Here is a 23,678-nt window from a genome sequence, read left to right on the forward strand (position 1 = left end):
TTGAATCCACTCATTTCTTCTCCTCCATACCTATGCCCAAACTCTTGACTGAACCACCACTGTCTGGCCCCGGTCAACCAAAATAACCTAATAACTCTTCTCTTTGCTTCCACCTTAGATCCTTCACAAAATATTGCCCTCATAGCAGTTAAAAGTACTCCCTTTAAAAGTTAAATCTGGTTCTCTCTCCCTTTCCTAAAAGCTGTTCAAGAGTGTCCCAATTTCCTTACCTGGTATAATAAAATTAATCTAAATTCCTTACACAGTTTATAAAGTCCTAAGTGATTTGGCCCAGCCTACTTCTCTTACTTACAACTACCTCTCTTCTCTTTTCCCCCTTGCTGTGTTCTAGCAACAGCAGCCTTCTTACTGATTCTCTACCACACCATGCAAATACTCAAGTGAGGGTCTTCACATTACTCTCCCAAGTTTTTACTCCTTTTTCCTTTCAATTTCACAAAACTTGATTTTTCAAGATAATACCATTTACAAGTTACTTCATAATGGTTCTTGACTTATCTTTGACTGAAGTTATTATAATTACTGTCTATGTACTTAACTAATTTAATCTTCACAGCAATTCTATGAAATCAGTACTATTATTACCAGCATTTAATATATAAAGAAACTGAGATACAGAGAAATTAACTTTTCATAGTTACATAGTAAATGGAAGAATTGGGATTCTCTTGCTTGTTATTATAGAAATGCCTTTCAGTTGTGTGTGTGTGTGTGTGTGTGTGTATGTGTGAGATAATATCATATACGGTATTTTATAATGCACTCTTTTCATTTACTTTTTTATTGTGGCAAAACACGTAACTTTATCATCTTAACCATTTCTTTTTTTTTTTTTTTTGAGACGGAGTCTTGCTCTGTCGCCCAGGCTGGAGTGCAGTGGCCGGATCTCAGCTCACTGCAACCTCCGCCTCCCGGGTTCACGCCATTCTCCTGCCTCAGCCTCCCGAGTAGCTGGGACCACAGGCGCCCGCCACCTCGCCCGGCTAACTTTTTGTATTTTTAGTAGAGACGGGGTTTCACGGTGTTCTCCAGGATGGTCTCGATCTCCTGACCTCGTGATCCGCCCTTCTCGGCCTCCCAAAGTGCTGAGATTACAGGCTTGAGCCACCGCACCCGGCCATCTTAACCATTTCTAAGTGTTATAGTAGTGTTAAGTGTAGTTACGTTGTTGTGCAAGAGATCTCTAGAATTTTTTCATCTTGCAACACTGAATTTCTGTGTTCAACTTTTCACTTACTTTTTTTTTTTTTTTTGCGACAGAGTCTCGCTCTGTTGCCCAGGCTGGAGTGCAATGGCGAAATCTCACTGCAACCTCTGTCTCCTGGGTTCAAGCAATTCTGCTGACTCAGCCTCTCTAATAGCTGGAATTACTGGCATGCGCCACCATGCCCAGATAATTTTTGTATTTTTAGTAGAGACAGGGTTTCATCATGTTGGCCATGCTGGTTTTAAACTGCTGACCTCAGGTGATCCGCCTGCCTTGGCCTCCCAAAGTACTGGGATTACAGGCATGAGCCACTGCACCTGGCCCGCTTACTTTTCATGTTAGCAAATATGTCTCCAGAATCATATCCAAAGGCTGCTTTTTGGACATTATTGCCTAAACCAATATTTATTAAATCAGTCAGTTTTGTTGGACATTCCATTTTCAATTTCTCATGATATATAATGTATGATAAACATTTTTGGAATCTCTCTATATTTGTTTAAATATATCTTTAAAGATAAGTTTCTAGAAGTTGAAGGCACACATTTGTTTTAGGATTTTTAATATGAAATGCAAATGTTACACTCTTCTGTCTGTGCCCCTCAAGTTTTGTCTTGTGCCTGCCCCTTTAAATGATTTAGTCACTCTCACACAATTGTATATTTAGCATGTTCACCAGCTATGTTTCATTTTCATCTCCTCTCTTGATTATCGAGCAACCAATCCTCCCCTCCCTCTCCTCTTCTAGTTTTTATATCAGCTCCTGATAATCTTATTTTGGTTGCCCCTGGCATTCATGATTCATTTTAACTTTTTATTGAGGTTGTCAAAGTGCATTCCCCTGGGTCAGACTGTTGGGAAGGTGTCCTGTTGTAGCTCCATTCCCGTTGAAGGTACTGTTCCCTCTGTCTAGGATCCCCTGGCCTCACAGTGCATAGGTGAATCCCTCCTCTGCCTTTGGAAGTCACTTTGGCATCACCTCCTCTGAAAGCTTGTCTTTATGTATTCCTCTCCCAATGCCTGTGAAACCTGAGTAAGATGTTTCTTCCTCTGTGCTCCCCCAGCATCTTGATCTTACCTCTATCATAGCACTTACTATATTATATTTATGTACCACAACAATAACCAGTCATGACCCAATAAAATGTTGATTGCATTGAAAAGAGGCTGTTATTTATAAGAGGTGGTTCCAGAGATGGATGACTTAGTGAAAAACTGAAGGCCTCTGAAGGAAGCCTAGAAAAAATAAAAGCCACATGGGAAAAGGTTTCTGCTAAATATGACTCATTTTAGATATGATTCAATCTGCCCTCAGCATTCTTCCCTTAGCCACGATCTTGATACCTTCCCTGTGGTCTTCCAACTACATTCTCTGGTGGCAAATACTGTCTATATTGACCAAACGGATCGACAGGCCTACTTCTTGCACTGACTCCCTTTCAGAAGAGGAACATCTTCTGATACCATGCAACAATTAATACAAAATAAAACAAATAATTTGCATTTATGGAATGGGGAAAAAAAGAAGAGGCCTTCCAATGCTAGAATATAAATCTTGTGAGGTTAGGGATGACATATTAATCAGGTGTGTGTCCTCACACTGGGGCACAGTCCCTGGCATACAGCATATGCTCAATGAATTCATTCTAAGTACATGGCTAAGTAGCTGTTCTCCCAAGGACTGAAAACCTGCTTATAAGTGGTATCCTATAGACCACTGCAAATATCCCAGATGACTAGCACAAGTTCAAGTCACCCTGAATTCCTGAACATCAACTAGATTCCCCCAACTATATTGTACCCAGTTGAATAGACCTTGCCTGAGTTTTAGAAACAGGGGGTCCAACTGCCTGGATATATCTTTGGAATACATTTCTACAGCCATGCCAGTTCTTCCAGCCCATGAAGTAACGCAAAGTTCTAAGCATATGGCACTAGACACACAATATTAACAGCAGCATCTTTCTTTGAATAATTTCTGCAAGACTTCATTGTGAATGCATTATTTAAAAACTGAGAACTAGACATAGCTGAGCTCTATTTCAGAGCAAATGTACCAGGGGCAAACATTGGAATTCACAGACACACAATAAAGTGCAGCCTGATACACAGCATGAGTCTAGAGTATCTTTGAAATCTAGGCTGCATTGCCTCAGGTAAGTACTACTAGTAAGTCTTCTCTAGGAAGTTCAGGCTGGCACAAGGTGAATACCACAAATCAGACCTGACTCTAGCACCATTTATTCTTGGTTTGGCTTAGAGGACCTGCTGAAGCTGAGACCACAGAAGGTCTTCTGCTGTGTTCTTACTGCCTTATTAGTAACCACTGGCACTGTATCTTTATGAACTGCAAATAACTATACCATAAAGAGTAATAACTTTTGATATTTAGGGACATTGATGTTTTAGGTGATAAACCCGCCATTATGCATTGAATGACTATTTATCATAGGCCTATTTTGTGCCAGGATGGTCAAACACATTGACGCATTTAAGGGGCAGCAATGCTCTCTATTGAATACCAACTTAGTGTACCAGTAACTAGATTATGGTTACCTTTCTGCAATTTTTCAACATATTTTCATGAAGATAAGCCACTTAAGTTTTTGTTTGTTTGTTTGTTTGTTTTCTTTTTTTTTTGAGAGGGAGTCTCACTCTGTGACCCAGGCTGGAGTGCAGTGGCGTGATCTCAGCTCACTGTAACCTCTGCCTCCAGGGTTCATGCCAGTCTCCTGTCTCAGCCTCCCAAGTAGCTGGGACTACAGGCACCCGCCACCACGCCTGGCTAATTTTTTGTATTTTTAGTGGAGACAGGGTTTCACCATGTTAGCCAGGATAGTCTTGATCTCCTGACCTCGTGATCTGCCCACCTTGGCTTCCCAAAGTGCTGGGATTACAGGCGTGAGCAACCACTCCCAGCCATAAGTTATCTAATTTTACTCAATTTTTATACAGAGCTAGTCAAGGAAATACGAGCTAAAGTAAACACTGTTACAATACTAGTTAATTGGCTGTTGTCTAAATCTGATCAACTATCAAGATAAAGCTGATGGAAATGCTCAAGAAATTAAATGCCGCAGAACCATATGTGTGTTTCTGAGCCTATACCTTGTTCAGGTGTTCAAGGTGAACTGATGCCATATTTATAGGCTGTCTCCCAAAAGGTACAATGGCTTCAGCCCTAACTCTTACCATTTTTATCTAGACTTTATCTTCTCCTAAATGCTTGAATTTTTGTGATCTATAATGGTCTGTGCTGATTTTGTTAACAGTACATTCTTCTCTTTTTAAAAATAAAAAAAAGGCAAGATTGACCATACACGGTGGCTCATGTCTATAATCCCAGCACTTTGGGAGGCTGAGGCGGGTGGATCACCTAAGGTCAGCAGTTCAAGGCTAGCCTGATCAACATGGTGAAACCCCGTCTCTACTAAAAATACAAAAAATTAGCCGGGTGTGGTGGTGTGTGCCTATAATCCCAACTACTTGGGAGGCTGAGGCAGGAGAATCACTTGAACCCTGGAGGCCGAGGTTGCAGTGAGCTGAGATTGAGCCATTGCACTCCAGCCTGGGCGACAAGAGCAAAACTCCATCTCAAAAAAAAAGGTGAGATCATATATCATATAGTTACATTTAATTTTAGTTCAACTAGAAAGAATTCAAAATTTTCCACATTCTTTCTGAAAACAATATTTTAAAAAGATATTATAAGATATTTCTAAGTTAAAAACAAAGATTTAATTATGATGAAAAACATAGTTTCAATAGTCCTTTTGGTAAATAAATCGACATAAAATTGTATAAAGAAAAACTTACCCGATACATTTATGTGGGTCTTTAGGTAACTCCTGGCTGTCATCTTTCACTATAAAGAAAAAATATGAAAAGATTCTGGTTTACTTGGAGATGGAATATATGGCTTTATGTGCACTATTTCCAAAGCCTCAGTAAAATGGTAATAAAGGAATAAAAATAAGGTATAAAATCTCAAGGAGAGCAAAGAAAGATGACAAGAAAATTTTTCAAGATAGAAAGCAGATGTCAAGTGGTAACTGTCTTAGCAGGCCATAGAAATTTGAAAACAAAAAACTGCATGATGAGAAGAGACCAATAAAAAGTAAATGGATTCACACTTCAGAACCTGAGAAACAGTACAGGAATTGAAGGTGCCAGATACCTCTGGAAGGAGGGGTGAGAGGCAGAGCACAGACACCAAAGACTTATACCCTCATCCTGTGCGATCAGATGATGACCACTGCTCAGGCAGGAAGGAAGATATTTAACCTCTGGAAAAACTGGGCCAGAGAGACTCAGGACTGGAGGACAGTAGAAACAAAACAGGATAGGAGTATGATAAGAAACCGAAAATGGAATAAATCATGTTGAACAGACAAGACTCCTAATTCTCTCCCCTTGTCCAGCTGTCAGCATATTAGCAGTGCTCTCTCTCTCTCTCTCGCTTGTACTTGTGCTCTCTCTCTCTCTCTCCCCCCATAAGACTGGCAGATTCCTCTCAGGAGAAATAGTTAAGTCTAATGAAATGGCCAGGTTCTCACTGAATAATTCTACAATGAAATAAAACTGTCAACAAGCCCAGCCTGTATTCAGAACTTTCAGTCTTTTTAATAGTCCATTCATCACATGTCCATCATAAGAATGAATAGTTAAAGATCACTAGATATTTTGAGCAAGGTCAATACCATAAAAGGGAACAATCCTAACCACAAAAAAGAGAAAAATAGGAAACAGAAATATTTTTCTTAAAATCTTCCGGAATATACAATGAACAAAGAGATGGATAATAGGAGAAATTTGGTTTCAAAAAATTAGAGGATCAGATCAATAGACCCAACATCCAAATCAGAGCAGATCTAGAAGAGACAATAGGGAAAATGAAGAGAGAAGAAATTAGAAAATAAATCACATAAGAAAGTTTTCCAGAACTGAACGATTAGAGATTGAGATTTCAATAGCTTATCAAATGCCCTATGTAATGTGGGGGCAGGGAAGGGGAGGATACAAAAAAGAAATATTCTCCAAAATTTCAAATCACTGGGAATAAAAAGAAGGTTTAAAAAGTTTTCACAAAAAAGGAATAAATCACATGTGAAAAATTGGACATCGGAATGAAATTAGACTTCTCAAGAGCAACACTAGAAACTAAAATGTAGTAAAGTATTTACAATTTGGAAAGAAAACTATTTCCAACCTAAAATTTAACCAAACTATGAGTATATGAGAGTAACGCAATTACATTTTTAGGCATGCGAAGCTGTAAAAGGTTAAGCTTCCAGGTACTAGGAAGCTCCTAGAAGATGTGCTCCAACAAAACAAAGGAGCAAAACCAACCACAAGGAAAATGGGGGATTGAGCGGCCAGCAGGAGCTCCTACCCAGCAGGCACCAGAAAGGCCATTCCAGCACACCTGCAAGAGAACTGCCAATTCAGAAAAGAAGAGGAAGGATGGAGCGCCACAGGAAAGAGGGCTCCAAAAACAAAGCAGACTCGATGCTGACTGAATGCCTAGGAGCTGTTTTACAGCTTTCTCAGAAAGTTTAGAAGAAGAAAAGATAGTGTACACACAAAAAACAAAGGAATGTAAAATCAAGATTTTCTACAAGATAAGAAAGATAACCATTTATGGTTCATCTGTGACAAGTATTTATAAAGTCATATTAATGTAACTGACTCATATTAGGAGGATGGGGAAGAGGAAATGTGGGTAGGAATCGTAGTATAAAAGCAAAATCTTTGTATTTTATAAGATGAAGTCTATAAATAATATCTAAAACCGAAAAGCCTACAAATATTAGTATAGAATCAACTTAGAAATGTGGTGGTAAATGCCAGACAAAACAGCTAAATGTGTTGAAAGCTATTGTTGCCTCTGGCAGGCAACACTCAGGGATAGAGGACATATTTCATTAAAAACTGATTCTTATTATGTGTCCTCTAAAACTATAAACATATAGTTTTTGATAGAAAATAAATACTTAACATTTCTCGTTAAAACTAGCAACTCAGAAACTTTGCTGAAAAGTTACTGGACTATCCGGTATAACGAAATACAGACAGGAAAAAAGAGGTATGTAACCCAAGCAAATAGATCCACACTCTGCCACGCTGTTAAACTCAGTTTTTCAGTATCTTATGACATTTGTAAGTAACAGAATATCTGTAACAAAACTGTAATCATCAACAACAAAACTGGTTCTGAATGGTGGTGCTGAAGCTCATTTTCTTGTAACAAGTGAGCAATGCTACTGGACTAAATTTTGTTTTCCCCTGACACCCAGAAAGTGTATTTCTCGGGGGAAGGGTATTCCTGCACCTAACCAAAGAAGTACACTCACTTTAAAAAGAAATGGCAGCCTGGAATCCTATGAGACACCTCCTGCTTCAATTGTAGAAACAATTTGCTTTAAAATTGCTCTATTATTAAAAGGATTTTTTAAAACCCAGTGAATGAATTGGGAGCTTGAATTGGAGAAGAATCAAATGTCTGTCACAACATTCTCCTAATCACAAGCAGAAGATGATGTATTTGTAGAATTATCAGGTTTTTAAAAAGTATATCTCACAAATTAGTATTATAATCTCCCTAATATTTCTCTATTCTCCTTTATTCTAGTATTATGACTCATGCCAATTATAGCTTATTTAGATAAGCATCTGAAATGTGTTAGATGATCCTCCTTTTTATGAAAAACTATAGGAGGCCGGGCGCGGTGGCTCAAGCCTGTAATCCCAGCACTTTGGGAGGCCGAGACGGGCGGATCACGAGGTCAGGAGATCGAGACCACCCTGGTTAACATGGTGAAACCCCGTCTCTACTAAAAAAAATACAAAAAATTAGCCGGGCGAGGTGGCGGGCCCCTGTAGTCCCAGCTACTCCAGAGGCTGAGGCGAGAGAATGGCGTGAACCCGGGAGGCGGAGCTTGCAGTGAGCTGAGATCCGGCCACTGCATTCCAGCCTGGGTGACAGAGCGAGACTCCATCTCAAAAAAAAGAAAAAGAAAAACTATAGGAATATACTTGGCTAGGAAAAAATAATTACCTCAGGCTTAGCTACCATCACTCAGCTTTACTCTTTTTATACTATTGCATTTTTCTTCAACCAAAGATTTTAAAAATTATATGAAACTTCTGTTTTAAACTATGGAAACAACTATGACAAACAGAAGGTAAATATTACTTGATAATACAACTATACAGAAATCAAAATTCACAAGGATGAACTGAAAAAAGGGGCAGATAATTGCTCACATGAAACCTCATATGAAAGCTCATAACAAATTAGAAAGTAAGTAGCAATACTCAGAATCTATGAGGCAAACAGTTGTTATATATTGTCTCCAGACCTTCCTCCTCTGAGTTTTTATAAACTAGTTGAACAATACTTTGGAAGGTATTTAAAAGGTCCCCTTATCCAATTCTTGGCACCAGAGCTTTTTATCAAAGAGGCCCTTTGATAACATCTCTGAAAAATGGTCGTTTAGCTCTATCAAATAAACACGAGCTGCGAAAGAACACCTTTCGTAATAGAGAGTTTACTAACTGCCAGTTTGGTCTTGTCCATTCTTTTAAGCAACTTGAATTGTTTAGGACAATTCTTCCTCCTATTTGGCCCACTGGGGACCTGGATGGACTTTACCATTGAGAATGGCCCAACTATAAAGTCATTTGCTTTTAGGAAAGATCAGCTGGGCACCCAACTGGCCATATAATTGTTTGTTCAAACTGGTACATTGTAAGCGAAAGGAGGCACTGGAAATAATTATACCAGGACTGTTCTCAGGCAGTCTGGGGTATGTGAGCACTCTAAGAAAGGAAAAGGGGCCAGGCCACAAGGAAAGGAGGCTGTCAGGAAATGGGAAGGTCATCGGACCTCCACACTGGATTTGAGCTTAGAACTTGGTTTTCTTGCCAATACACCGAGGCAAAGACCTAGCTGTTCAGGGTAGGCAAACATAACAAATGTTGGGGAAAATTTGGGTAATGAGCGACATTTACATGTCTGCATATCACATACCAGGCTTAGACTTAGGACAATAAAATTAATTCCAGACCACTGATGATGTAGTAAAGTCCCTGATATATTTAAGGTATGTTCTGACACAAGGCAGGGCCAAGCTTGCGTATTCTGAACTTCAGTTCTGCTATATCCCAGCAGGCCTGGGAAAATATGACTGATTTGTAGCTCTAGTGTTTGTCCTGTGTTAGTTTTCTCAAGCAACCCAAAAGAAGTCTCCTTTTTCCATGGGAAATCCCTTCAAATATTTGAAAACAGCTTTTACAACTGCCCTTTATCTTTTCTTCCATTGGCTAAACATATACAGTTTCTTCAGCCTTTAGAAATGTGAGGCTCCAAGTGTATTCCAGATGAAAGCCTACCAAGCCAGAGAAGGGTTAAATTATTATATAACACATACTTGGAAGAAAGGAATTTTCTATTACTGCTTTGCATTAAGCTTGTGATCAAATAGCTCCCTCAAGAACTTTGTCATAGAATAAAGTTCTATGGTACTGGAAAAGATGCTTGATCAACACCCTTTGATTTGTATCAGACCCAAAAACCCTGAGGAGGAGGAGCAATTGAGCTCAGTCACAATTATACAGACCTAGCTAATGGTTTGGGAGTCCTAGAAGGGAAATAGACAAAGAAACAATGGAAATCTGAGAGAAAAAGTACTGTAAGAAATCAAGGCCTGTTGATTGGGAAGGTAATGATATCAGCTACTATGCAAGGTTGCTGTGTGCTACCAGAAGAAGATGGGGCAGGATATAAAGGAAATAACTATGTTAGTAGGGGCCCAGCTCTCATTTGTGGAAAATCCTTCTGTGCACAAAAAGCCAGAAGCAGTGCTCTACTACCTGGAAAGAGAGACAGAGAGAGCACAGGGGCAATGGAGGCAATGGAGTTAAGAGTCACAACGAAGCTGCTGGCAGGACACCACGGGTATCAGGAAAACACTGCCCAGTAGAGCAGAAAGACTGAAGAGCTTCAGGCTCTATTTCCACGTGGACTCTTAGAAGGAATTCCTGGGGAGGGAACTCTCTGGAGAAAAAAAGTTGACATTTGCTAATCAAGAAGAAAAGTGGTGCAAATCAGTAGGATCTGGAGTACTGCAGGTGAAGTCTGGGAAATGCTCATTACAGATTGAAGAGTTAAAATTAGATGTCATATCTTTATGATGGGTAGACTAGTTTCATTTGGCACCATCCATACATATGACCATAGCATTCAAAGACACTCAGCTTAAGAGCTCTTTAAAAAAGGATCACATTGGTTGGTTTGACAAAGAGTTACAGTATGAGAGATCTTAATACCATTTCATTACTGAAAATGGATACAGAAAATATTTCAAATATTCCCTTATATAACAACTTTTCCTAGATCACTATGCTATAAATGTTTGATGTATAATTGATAATTACCAAATAACAAAAACTAGTTACTTTTTTTTTTTTTGAGACGGAGTTTCACTCTTGTTGCCCAGGCTGGAGTGCAATGGCATGATCTGGGCTCACTGCAACCTCTGCCTCCCAGGTTCAAGCGATTCTCCTGCCTCAGCCTCCTGAGTAGCTGGGATTACTGGCATGCGCCACTACGCCCGGCTAATTCTGTATTTTAGTAGAGACAGGGTTTCTCCATGTTGGTCAGGCTGGTCTCAAACTCCTGACCTCAGGTGATCCACCCACCTCGACCTCCCAAAGTGTTGGGATTACAGGCGTGAGCCACTGCAGCTGACAAAAGTAGGTACTTCTTACTTTGTAATGGCCGGTTGAAAAGTTTTAGAATTGTTCTGTACAGAGATTCATCTTTAGTCAGTATTCTGGCTGCTTCCAAATTCACTGGATTCTCTAGCACCGGATTAGAAAGCATAACCTATAGGAAAACACAGACAACATATAATTTCAAAAGTAAACTTTTTTAGAGCAAAAAGACAAACCAATATATACAACTTTCAATAAGCATTTATTAAATGCTTACTAGTATGGATCTGGAGATAGATTAAAAAATGACATGAGACATAGTCTGTACTCTCAAGAAACCTAACATTAGGCTCAAGAATGTACTGTATAAAACCATGATAGATCAAAAAAAAGTTACAAGCTCCTTTCTGTAACTTATTCCTTCCTATCATATACATTTAAATTGAATTTAAATTAAGATTATAAAAATTTTAGTTGATGGTGGTTAGTGTATTTAAACTTCAAAATATTTTAAACAACATTTCAAGTACACTCCCCTTGAATAACAGTGTGATAATTGAAAATGTATCTCATTTGTTATTGAGAAAGAAGTAGTTAGTAATTATGGTCTCAACTTATATTGCCCATCACTGTAGGTACAGTCACAGGTGGCTATTTAAATTTAAAATAATTAAAATTAAATAAAATTAAAAATTCAGTTCCTTAGTCATTGTAGCAATATTTCAAGTGCTCAGTAGCCACATATGACTAGTGGCTACTGTATTGAACAGTGCAGATATATTGGATATTTCCATCAATGCAGAAAGTTCTACTGTGCAGCAATGACCTTCAAAGGAATATTGAAGAGCTATTAAAATATTGATTATAATCATATGGAAGTTACTTGAGAGACAATGTTAAGTGAAAAAGAAACAGGCTATATGGTTTATATAGCCATGTGCCACATAACAATGTTTCACTCAACAACAGATGGCATATATCATGGTGGTCCTGTAAAATAACACCAAATTTTTACTGTACCTTTTCTATATTTAGATACACAAATATTTACCATTGTGTTACAATGGCCTATAGTGTTTAGTACAGTAACATGCTGTGTAGGTTTGTAGCCTAGGAGCAACAGGCTATAACATAGCCTAGGTATGTATCAGGCGATACCATCTTGGTTCGTGTAAGTACACTCCATGATTTTCAAACAATGATGAAATGTTTAACAACTCATTTCTCAGAATGTATTCTTATTGTTAAGCGTGTGGCAATATCCACACCATAATCGCAACGATGTAAAAATTCAGGTCCATTCATTCATTCATTCATTTTATTTCATATCTACCAAATGTCAGCATTGTCCTTGGTACGCTCTGGGAAATCAAGGATGAATTAGACCTGTTTCCTGATTTGGGGAAGCTTGTAGTCCAATGGGGAAGACAGATATGTAAGCAGTGTGTGCATTATAGTATTAGCGTTCTAACAGAAATCTGCTCAGGGTACTGTTGGGTGTGTGGCAAAGGAAGCTCCCTCAAAACCAAAGCTATTAATTCTGCCTAGGAAAATAAATCAGAAAAGGTATCCTAGAGGAAGACTCATTTGATCTAACTCTCACAACAACATGAACAGCTGCTTGCTGGACAGACTGAGGAAGAGGGGAGGAGAAAATGAGTTGCCAGGCAGAGGGGAACTGGAGACTGGCCATTTCTAAGGTAACTTTAGAACTCTATGAATGTTTTTTGATCTGAATTGAACCAAGCAATGTGAGTGCAGAAAACCATGAAGATATAAGTAGAGCAGGATTGCCTGGTGGGTTAGGGAGAGTCTAGGTGTGAGGATTAGATATGCAACAGAACTAGAGCTTACACCTGTGGAGAAGGTGGGATCCACCAAAAGATTTCAAACAGAAACACAGGAGAAAAGTGCAGAAAGCTCTTTCCTAGTAACAGTAGAGTTAAGGGTTTTCTTTATAATTATCAGTGATTTTCCTTTCCTTCCCATTATCTTAAAAAGCTTTTGTAATGTGGGCATATTTGTTTTATTAATGCTTTTGAAAAATAAAAAGACAAAATTGTGTTATCTACTGGCTTTCCATGATATATTTGGCAACCCTTTGGTGTCACTTTGCATTACTGTTTAATAGAAAGAACAATCATATTATTAACTAACTAGAGGTTCAGCATCCTAAATCTGAAAATCTGAAATCCTAAATACTCCCAAATTCAAAACTTTTTGAGCACTGACATGATGTGCAAAGGAAATACTCACTGCAGCATTTCAGATTTCAAAATTTCAAATTTGGGATGCTCAAATGGTAAGTATATATAATGCAAATATTCAGAAATTGGAAAAATTCCCAATTCCTAAGCATTTCAGGTAAGAAATACTCAACCTGTATTAACTATTGAGTTATTTTCTTGGACCAGGGACAGTTCTGAATTCTTTACATGCATTAATTAATTTCCTCATCACAGGTTACATGAGGTAACAACAGCCCCGTTTTACTGATGAATAAATTGAGGCATTGAGAAGTGGGAAAATTTGTCCAATGGTACAAAGGTATCAAGTGACAGAACCAGGATGTGAAGCCAGGCAATCTTAACTCAGAGCCCCACACTTTCCTTTTATCAAATATTCTTCAATTCAAAATTTTCACCATCTCATTTTGGTTTGCCCTTACTCATTACATTTTGGGATCATTTTGCTATTCTTAGGGCAGACTCTAGTTTAGGTGGATGAGGTCAGAGTATGTCTCAGTTTAAAGGCATTCAAAGGATTAACCCCAGATTTCTGCATATCACACTCACTCACTCCCTTAAAGCTTTTGCTCAAATGTCCCTTTCCTAGAACACAGCCTCACACAAGTAGATCCTCAATACATATTTGTAGAATGAATGAATGAACTGAACATTGAATCTTTCCTAAAGATTATATTTTACTTAGTATGCTAAGATGACTAGCCAGAAAAGTTTTATTTATTTTAAAATATAAGAAATAGAAGAAATGCAATTTATATTATAATTCATATTAAAAATTTCAATGATGCCAGAATATTTTATATTCCAAGTATTCTAGATAATCAAAATGTAATTATTTATCTCCAGATATTATTAGTGATAAGTAGGTCCGTGGATAGATTATTGCTACGCTAGATCTAAGTGGTCAAAGCAAGTGTCACTGAAATAATTCATTTTAGCATCAGATGAGAAAGAAGAGTTTTTTAAGGATCAGAAACAACACAACACTGGGTAGATGTGGTGGCTCCTGCCTGTAATTCCAGCATCGTGGGAGGCTGAGGTGGGAGGATCACTTGAGCCCAGGAGTTCAAGGCCAGCCTGAGCAACATAGTGAGATCCTGTCTCTAGAGAAAATTTTAAAAATTAGCCATCCATGGTAGGACATGCCTGTGGTCCCAGCTACTTGAGAGGCTGAGGTGGGAGAATCGCTTGAGCCCAGGAGGTTGAGGCTGCAGTGAGCCATGATTGTGCCACTGTACTCTAGCCTGGGCAACAGAGCAAGATCCGGTCTCAAAAAAAAAAAGAAAAGAAAGAAAAAGAAAAGAAATAGTACAACACTGCTTTTAATGCTTTTAAGGACCATGGGTCCAGTGGGTAAATGTGGCATTTGAGAAACAGGCATCTGAGGAGAGGAGAAAATCCTTAGTATAATTGTTCACTGGGTTTGATATGAACACTAATGAGACAGAAAGTAGCTAACTAGCACTGTCAGAAACTAAAAACAAAAGTGAACGTTTTAAGTTGTAGTCACTGGATCCACCTCTCTCAGGAAGGCAAGGCCTGTAAGTGAAGAACGATCTAAAAAGCTTGTTCAACACCAGGAAGTGAAGTTAGCAGCCAAAAGAAAACCTAAGGTTATATTTTTCAGAATTGAAACCATCTAAATAATTATTTTCTTCTTGTATAAGATATGTATTCTTTGGTCTTGAGGGACCTTAATTATCTATTTCATTCTAAAATAATAGTCTTTATAATTTAAGTAAGTTCCACTTTGTAGCCTTCATATAGAAGTATGGATTTAAATAAGTGTCTCAAATTCTTTAAACACTTAAATATTCATTGTATATTTTAATCCTTATAGTTTGAATAATTAGGGTAATTAAAAGTATTAAAGTGAGGATTATATGAAATCCGTCCTTACCTGTAGAGCAAGTAAGATGCTGCTCAATGTATAGTTCGTATTCCACTTCCTAGGGTTGTCCAAAAAGTCTATACAGGGCTGACCTGTATGTGGGTCTACTGTATTAAAATAATACATTAATATTGGTATATACAATAAATTATTATTTAAAACTTACAAACATCAAAATGATAAGCCAGAAAATTTATCTGCATTTACTCTTCCTTTTTCCTAGTTCTTCTCTCTGTAATGAGAAGCACTATACCCATCCCTGGTTCCCACCTATTACCATGTTGTTTTAGCTGAATACATATGCGCCCCTACTGTTTTTCCTATCCTCTCCTCTAGCAAGATGTGGCCTTGTGGGACTAAGTTTTTGTTGTGGGATATAAGGATAAGTGTGCAATTTCTGAGTCATTTTTTAAAGGAAGTTGGTTTTCCTTCTTTTATTTTCCCCTTCCCCCGACTGGAAATGGTGACAAACAGTAAATGCCTTAGTCCCAGAAATGAAATCCTCACATTGAGGATGGGCACAACTTCCCTCCAGCCTTGGCCTGTTACCTTAAGTTAGAAAGATGTACAGGAGCTTGACCTATGCCCTAACACAGTTAATCAATTTAGTGTTTGAAAAAAATAAAAGAATAGTGTTAAATAAGAAAAATAAAAACTCTAGAATGACTAGAAGAAACTTAAAATGACTTTGATTTTCTTTTGGGAAAGGATCATCTAAGATGAAAGACAATTGCAAAAACCTCAAAGAACAAAACTAATATATCTTAAATATAAATTTATTTTAAATCACAAAAATCTCTAAATCCCACATGTGAAAAAACAGCATAAACAAAATTGAAAATTAATGACAAATTAGAGGAAAATTTGCAACATCTAGGACAATGTGATAACATTGTCAATTGTACCATATAAGTCACAAAATAAGAATCAACAAATGTAGGGAATGTTTACTTCTCAAGTATTCAAAGAAGTGCTTATTAAAATAATAGCAAGACTCTTATTAAATTGGCAAAAAAAGGTTCTTCAAAGTTTCAATGGCCAGAATTGGAAGGTGCTAAAATAAGAACTTTATATATAGTTTTTGGTGGGAGTATAAATACCACCGAAAGGCAATTTGGCTTTTTATATAAAGACTTAAAACTGTACATAGCCATCCTTTTTTGCGGGGGGGAGGGGATGGTGTTTGGGTGTTTGAAAGCTAGTAACTAACCCCTCTCTCCCCACAAGTTCATATGTAATTATAAAATAGATCAAAGTATTGAAAGGTGGAAGTAAAAACATCAGCTACGTCATACATAAGACTGAAATGGAGAATGCACTTGATGAATGGCTTTAATCAGGCTCCACAAAAGTCCCCCTGATTTGAACCTAACTCCCAAACCGAAAGCCTACCTAAGTTTCCTGCCTGGAGAAAAAGAGACTGTACCCAGGATGGTTAGAAAGAGAGAGTGTTGAGAAAATTCTGGGCCACGCATGCTCAATTACTTCCTTCATCTCCCTAATCAGATAAGTGACTTCTGGGAGGAGTGATGGAGGAAAAAAAGAGCAGTCACAAGTTTCCTATACCTTCCCTCCTAGAGACTAAAGTTCCCTCTACTTTATGGAAGTGGGAGGGATGAGGACTAGGGGATAAGAATATCCTCCGCATTAAGTTTAATCCAATAATTCTAACTATTTTAAACAAATAAAAGCACATGTACGTAATTAATTTTGTGTTGTAGATACCAAAAATAGGTTTTAATTATAATAAAATAATGTACTTGGGAAAAAATAACATAAAAAATCTAATGTAAAATGTGAATGTTCCCCTGCCTACTAATTCTACTATTTAAGACCAATATTACCAGTTGGTCTACACAAATATACACACAAACACATATGTATACACACCCATATGTGTGTGTTTATTAAATGGAAGTATATTTTAAATTTTATTGTCCAAAGTCTTTCTTCACTTAACAATGTATTTTCAACATATTTCTGGACATAAATATTTATTCAAAAAATATCTGAATACCTACTATATGCCAGGCAGTGAAGAGTCTAAGGATATAGCAATGACCTAGACCTAAAAGGTTCGTAGACCTTCCTCATTCTGTTTAGAAGCAATACATGTAACTGTAGGATATTTCACTTAAAATTCCTATGTTAATGGAGATTGAAGTTATTTCCATTTTTCTCACATTGCTATTGAGAATCAACATCTTTTTCTTTTTTTGAGACAGGGTCTTGCTCTCTTGCCCAGGCTGGATGCAATGGCACAATCATGGCTCACTGCAGCCTTGACCTCGTGGGCTCAAGTCCCCCAAGTAACTGGGACTACAGGCACATGTTACCATGCCAAACTAATTTTTAAATATTCTGTAGAGACAGGTCTCACTATGTTGCCCAGGCTGGTGTCAAATTCCTGGAACCAAGCAATACTCCCCACCGGCCACCCAAAGTACTGGGATAACAGGCATAAGCCACTGAGCCTGGTGGGAATAAACATCTTTAAATATAACATACTCTTGCACACTTGTGCCAATATTTCTACAGAATAGTTTATAAACATGGTATTATGGGAATTTAGGGATATATGCCTTTTATACCTGATTTGAAACTGTCACACTATTTCCTCAAAAGGTCATGATTATATCAGAGGAAAAATGTCTACCCATGCCTACTAAATATGTATGTTATCGTTTGACATTTTAGGAATATGTGGTAAATAACAATATTTTTTGTTTTAATTTGCTTTTATTTTCTTACTAGTGAGATTGATAATCTTTTTATGTTTATTTTTGTTGTTTATTCTATCCAGTGTTTGTTTATAGCCTTCATCCATTTTTTTATTGCTTTATGTTTTTTATTGATTGACAAGTGTTCTTCGTATGATATATATATCCTGTTGCAAATATTTTCCCTCAGTTTGCAAAAGTCAATGTCTTTGACCTCTGAGTATAATGTCCTGGGCTGTAGAGAAGTTTTAACAGGTTTTGCAGTTTAATGTGTCATATTTAAAACCCAGTCACTGGGTTTTATCATGAAGAGAAAGGTCTTCCTCACCAAGCCCATAAAAATTCTATTAGATTTCCTTCTTTTCCAGCATTTAAAATTTTTAGATTTTTGATCCTTCAGGAATTCATTTTGTGTATAACTTTAAGTAGCAATCTAACTTACCTTTTTTTAAAAAAAAAAAAAAGTTAATCTGTCCAGTGCATCATTTTTTTATAATGATGAAAAACTAGATCCAACTAAAATATTGAACAGTACAGGAATGGTGAAGTGTATTGTTGAACCATTTAAGATGATCTTTTGAAGAATGTTTAATAGTGCAGAAAAAAGACGTATAGTTTTAAAATTAAAAACCTAGGCCAGGTGAAGTGGCTCCTGGCTGTAATCCCAGCACTTTGGGAGGCCAAAGCGGGTGAATGGTCAGGAGTTCAAGACCAGCTTGGCCAACATGGTGAAACCCTGTCTCTACTAAAAATACAAAAACTAGCCAGGTGTGGTGGTGCATGCCTGTAGTCCCAGCTACTGGGGAGGCTGAGGCAGGAGAATCAATTGAACCTGGGAGGTAGAGGTTGCAGTGAGCCAAGATCACACTACTGCATTCCAGCCTGGGCGACAGAGCAAGACTCTATCTCAAAAAAACACCATAAAATAAATAAAATTAAAAACCTAGAGGCAAAAATTCATGTGTAATACCTCAACTGTATAGAAAAAAACTCATACATAGAAAAAAAGAAAATAAATTTGGCAAAATGTTGACAGTATTTTCTCTTTGCATTAGGATTTAAGGTGATTGTTAATTTTTTCCAGCCTTTTCATATTTTCCCCAAAGAGAGTTCTTACTTTAAGAATCATAATAAAGTTCTTAAAAAGAAACATGATTATTATAAGAAACAAGGATAATAGGGACAAAGCCTCTAATGATAAAAATGTCATTTAGTTCTTACCATTTGGGTGAAAAGGAATTGTTATAAATTTCACAACTGGAGGAGCATAGTTGTACTCCGACGTAAAATGTATTGTCAGTTGGAAGACTAAACCTATAATATAGAAATAAACATTTTTAATAAAGTGTCATGTTGTGTTGATTAACCGTAACCTGATTAACACTGGAGTTTCTCCATATGGTTTAGCCTTTGCACAGTTTTATTTTTAAGTAAATTGATTCATAGAATGTACAGACTCCTCTGGATAGTATAACAGACACTTCACAATCTATTATAATCATATGTTTTCAGTCTCTTTCCCACTAGTCCTTTACATCTACTACCTTTGTCCCTCTAACATCCACCCCCTCTATTGTATCTCGTATTGACTGAACTCACATTCCCAGAATCTGTTACACCCTTTCTTGTCTACAAGTCTTTGCTGTGCTGTTTACTCTGCCCGAATTTCCTTCTCCTTCTTCTGAAACTGGCAGACTCTTACACATTTTTCAGGACTCAACTCAAATGTGATCTCCTTGGGAAGACATTCCTGACTCCCTCAGGCATAATTAACTAATCCTCTTCCTCTTTGGCATTCTGTTCAAAATCCATAAAATGTATATTTTATTGTAATTATCAGCTGATGTGTTTCTCTCCCCTACCTCACTCAAGGAATCTATCTTATTAATCCACGACTGAAAGAAAACATGATCATTAAAGTTTATAGTGGCTTAGTGTTGTTGAGTTTTGATTTATGAAAATTTGGGGGAAAGTCATAAAGGAAAAAATGAGAAGTAACTGCGGGGTTTCAAAGCCAATAGGAATTTTGATAGTACCTGAGCTAATGGAAGACAGAAGATATTCTCAATTGATACTCTTTATTGTGTCTGCTTCTTAAAAATGTAATAAAATTAAGATTTGGCATAAAGAAAAATACCCCAAATTTCCATCTGTGTTGACACATGGCAAAAAAAAGTCACATAATGAAAAAATAATGGGAATATTTTTAGAATTTTAGACAACTGGTATAATACAAACTTATTATGCATACAAAGAAGAATTTCAGGAAATTTATATAATGCAACCTTATCCTACATAAAAAGAGGATGGGTAATAATGGTATAAAGACTTAAAAAAAAATAGATTGGTTTTGAAAATACAAACCCTGCCAGACTGAATTCTGTAGACCTTCAATTTCGACTTCCCATTCCATCATGTCTTCACTTACGGGACTAGCAGTGATGCCCTTGAAGTTAAAAACAAAATTAAATCAGGTAAAACTTATTAAGTATTTATTGAAGTTTTGAAAATCATATACCAGGCCACAATGAATTCTAAAAACTCTAATTTTCTTGATAACTTTATTTATTTGCTGCTGTGGGGAAGTGTTATATGTCTTATTACACAGAAGTTAATATAGATCCAAGAAAACATATACAATAGTAAATAAAAATAAATCATAAGTGTGGAAATCACAAGTGGGACTAGAAAGTCAAGATTAGGATGTGTGGCTTATACACTGTTTGTGTAAATCAATAACCAATTTAAGATTCAAATTTTAAAAGAAAGAAATAGTTGGAAAGTGCATGTTTCTTCAAAACATTTTATAGCTATATGAATGTTATATGAAAGGCATGAAGTGGGAACATTTTCATTAAGAAAAAATCCAAAATTACACTTGTATATAAAAGCGAAGTTTTCCTATACTTGAGGAATTGTTCCAACGGAGGGACAAGAATGTATTTCATAGAAAACCTTATGAACTATGTTAACTAACACATTTACATACACACAAAAACACTTCTGAGCACCCACGTAGTTATTAAGTATGTTAGTGCTTGTCTGGGTGAGCACTGTCTCTCTATTATCTACATTTACATATTCCTTCATTGGATTCTCTTTCAACAGAGAACTACAAAGCTCAGGATGAGCAGAAATAATATCAAATGTTAGGTCCATGCCCCTGGAATGTTTGCTGTTGGACTCCATAACTGTTCCTAACATCTCCAGTGAAGGCAGTACTTTTATAGCACAGGTAAACACTGAACAATGCCACTGAACTACACCTGAAGCAACTGTGGGAAGCACTCTATACCTTCCATGGACAGCTTTCTTTCTATTATTTCCCTTAAGCACTCCCTCTTCGCCCCCTCTTCCAGTTTTCATTTTCCGTAAATCAGCCTGTAGCACCCATGGACACTGATAACCTCATTGGTGGCATTTAAGGCCAAGGATATTGCTTCTTTTGTGTTAAAACTATAAAGGGAAGGCATTTATGTGTCATGCTGGTAAAAGTGCACTAGACAGTAAGTAGTGGAACACAAGAATTAAGAACTAGGGCTTTGAAGTCCGAAAACCCTATAATGGAAACATGGGGTCAAATCTTTACAGAATGTTTCTAAGTCTTAGGTTTTTGGTAGGTAAAATGAAGTACTACTTATTGTATAGTATTAGAATTAATGAGCATAAGCCTGCACCTACTAGTCACTAACTACATGACAGACCCTGATATTCAGTGCCTAGATCCACCTAAATTACTCCGCATAATATGTTCAATAAAGTTAAGCATTATTATTTTGAAGTAATAATAACTGTTATTTATATGAAATACATTACTTTAGTGAAATGGATTCATTAAATAACAATACTGTAGTTGCAAATCAGGTTTAACTAAATTATTACTTATAGAATAAACATTGGTTAAACTGCATCTTAAAAATTGTTGCACAATGAAACACATCCCTCTACGTGCCCAGTACTTACCTTATAATTGTTCTCCTTGAGATCATAGAAGTCTCTTTGCAGCAAGAGGTAAGCTCTGCCGTGCATGATAGGCAGCGGAGGGTCTGGCACTTGTCCCCAAATGCCTCAGGTTTACTCTGAAGCGGATGTTTGAAGTTATGGGTCACTTTCCCACACTTAGTAAATTGACATAAGTTACTTGCTTTTTAGAACCTCGGAACGCTCCCAAGATAAGTGGCTTCTAAATCTGGGATATAACAATGACTTTGTCTCCTGACTCCTCGAAATGAGCAGTTCCTCAAGGAAAACTTGGGCACTTCCTCATCTGCGGCGTTTCGCTGCAGTGCCAGCTCAAAGCCCAGTCTCAAGACAAACTTGGATGAGCAACGGAGACAAGCCCGAGTCGTCGGCGCGTGAGTGGGAGTGAGCGGTGTACGCCTACCAAGATCCTAGCAGGTTGTCTCCGCTTCACAGGTGCAACCCCGCAGCCATTCACAGGAGGAAGCAAATCAGTTGCCAAGCAACAGGCCCCCGTGGGGCAGCCGAGAGACGGGGGCAGGGGGTTGGCCGCTGTCACCCAATCAGCGACAGGGGGCAGGCCTCTTGATCTCTCCATAGCCAATCCTACAACAGTTTTCCCTTTGAAAGGCCAATGAGATTCGTGGTCAAGGCGACACCACGCCTTCTCAGCCCACCAACATGGACTCTACACAACTAATGTAGAGGAAGGGGTGAGTTCCCAGGACCCAGCGTGTAAGTCATAGAAGCCATCACACAATGTCCCTCTTCGAAATTATCCTTCCTTTTCCTTTGAATATCAAAAGATATAATAAATGAATGGTAGGTACAGGTCTGTGCTTATTCATAACAATATCTTAACTTACATGGCGAGTTACCATTCACAGTAGTGGTGCATGCTATTATGTCATCAAATCTTACGATCATCCTAGAAAAGTGCTCCAGAAACAGGGAACTCCTTAAAATTTCTCAGATTCCCATCTCTTCCCGCAGAGTTGCGCACTTGCTGTTCCTTCTACCTAGGGGTTTACCACATTCCTTCCACCCCTTCAGCTCTCATTTCCCCTTCACTCATCTTTCAGATTTTAACGACTCTTTAAGGGATCCTTTCTTTTGTGATCCCACAGGACCTTCTATTTGCCTCCTAGTTAGCATTTGTCATACGGCATCACAATTGTCTATTGTTTTCACCACACGGTTCCATTGCCAGCGCCAACTACAGAGCCTGGCAACTTGGTTCAGAGTGCTTTCTTTTTTCACTTACTATTTACTTACTAATTTTATGGAATCCGGATGTTCCTTTAGTCCATTCATTTTACAAATATTTATTAAATACTTTCTTTTACGTGAAAGATTCAAATGAAGTAACTGTCTTTATGGCTCCAATACACAATAAACCAGTATACAAAACAAAAATCATGATTTCAGATCGTGATAAACGTTATGTGGACAATAATAAAACAGTAACATGATAGAGAGTGGGGTAGGTCATTAAGGGTTAGAAATGGTGGTCAGGGAAGGCCTCTGTAAGGAATGGACTTTTGAACTCATACATGAAAGATGAGAAGGAGCCTGTTATATGAAATATTGAGGGCAGAGAGCTCTAGGAAGAGGAAAACAGTTTATTTTTGAGTCAGGAAAGATCTTGTCTTGAAAAGGGAACAAGGGAAGGTCGCTGAGGTTGTGGAGGAGCCTGGGAGGGGTGTGATAAAGATAGGGCACTACACAGTAGGAAGTTTGGGCTTTATTTGAATAGCTGTGGGATTCCATTGGATGGGTTTAAACAGGAGAGTGTCATGCTCTGATTTATATTTACATGATTACTCTGGCTGCTCTACGAAGAATGAATTTTGGGGAGACCACCTGGAAGGATACCACGTAAATTTCATCTCCAGGTATGGCAGCATCACCAACAA

The 23,678-nt window shown here is 37.7% G+C and overlaps 1 protein-coding gene across 4 annotated transcripts in view; it reads right to left on the bottom strand.

The window, feature by feature from the left end:
* The window catches only part of UBE2U (ubiquitin conjugating enzyme E2 U), a 64,452-nt gene extending 41,584 nt beyond the window's left edge, over positions 1–22,868 (bottom strand). For 2 of the 4 annotated variants that reach the window (XR_004052091.1, XM_030913010.1), the window contains exons 1-6: positions 21,766–22,868; positions 20,167–20,248; positions 19,024–19,116; positions 15,092–15,189; positions 11,000–11,117; positions 5,045–5,093 (exon numbers count right to left, since the gene is read on the bottom strand). Coding sequence is in view for 3 of the 4 variants with exons in the window: in XM_030913010.1 (XP_030768870.1) it covers positions 5,045–5,093; positions 11,000–11,117; positions 15,092–15,189; positions 19,024–19,116; positions 20,167–20,248; positions 21,766–21,831 (506 nt within the window). In the remaining variant the exon portion in view is untranslated. The remainder of the gene's footprint in view (positions 1–5,044; positions 5,094–10,999; positions 11,118–15,091; positions 15,190–19,023; positions 19,117–20,166; positions 20,249–21,765) is intronic. The other 2 variants (XM_030913011.1, XM_030913012.1) reach the window with 2 other exon arrangements.
* Positions 22,869–23,678: the final 810 nt, after the last annotated feature.

This window comes from Rhinopithecus roxellana, chromosome 12 (assembly GCF_007565055.1).
Source record: "Rhinopithecus roxellana isolate Shanxi Qingling chromosome 12, ASM756505v1, whole genome shotgun sequence".
NCBI classification, from domain to species: domain Eukaryota; kingdom Metazoa; phylum Chordata; class Mammalia; order Primates; family Cercopithecidae; genus Rhinopithecus; species Rhinopithecus roxellana.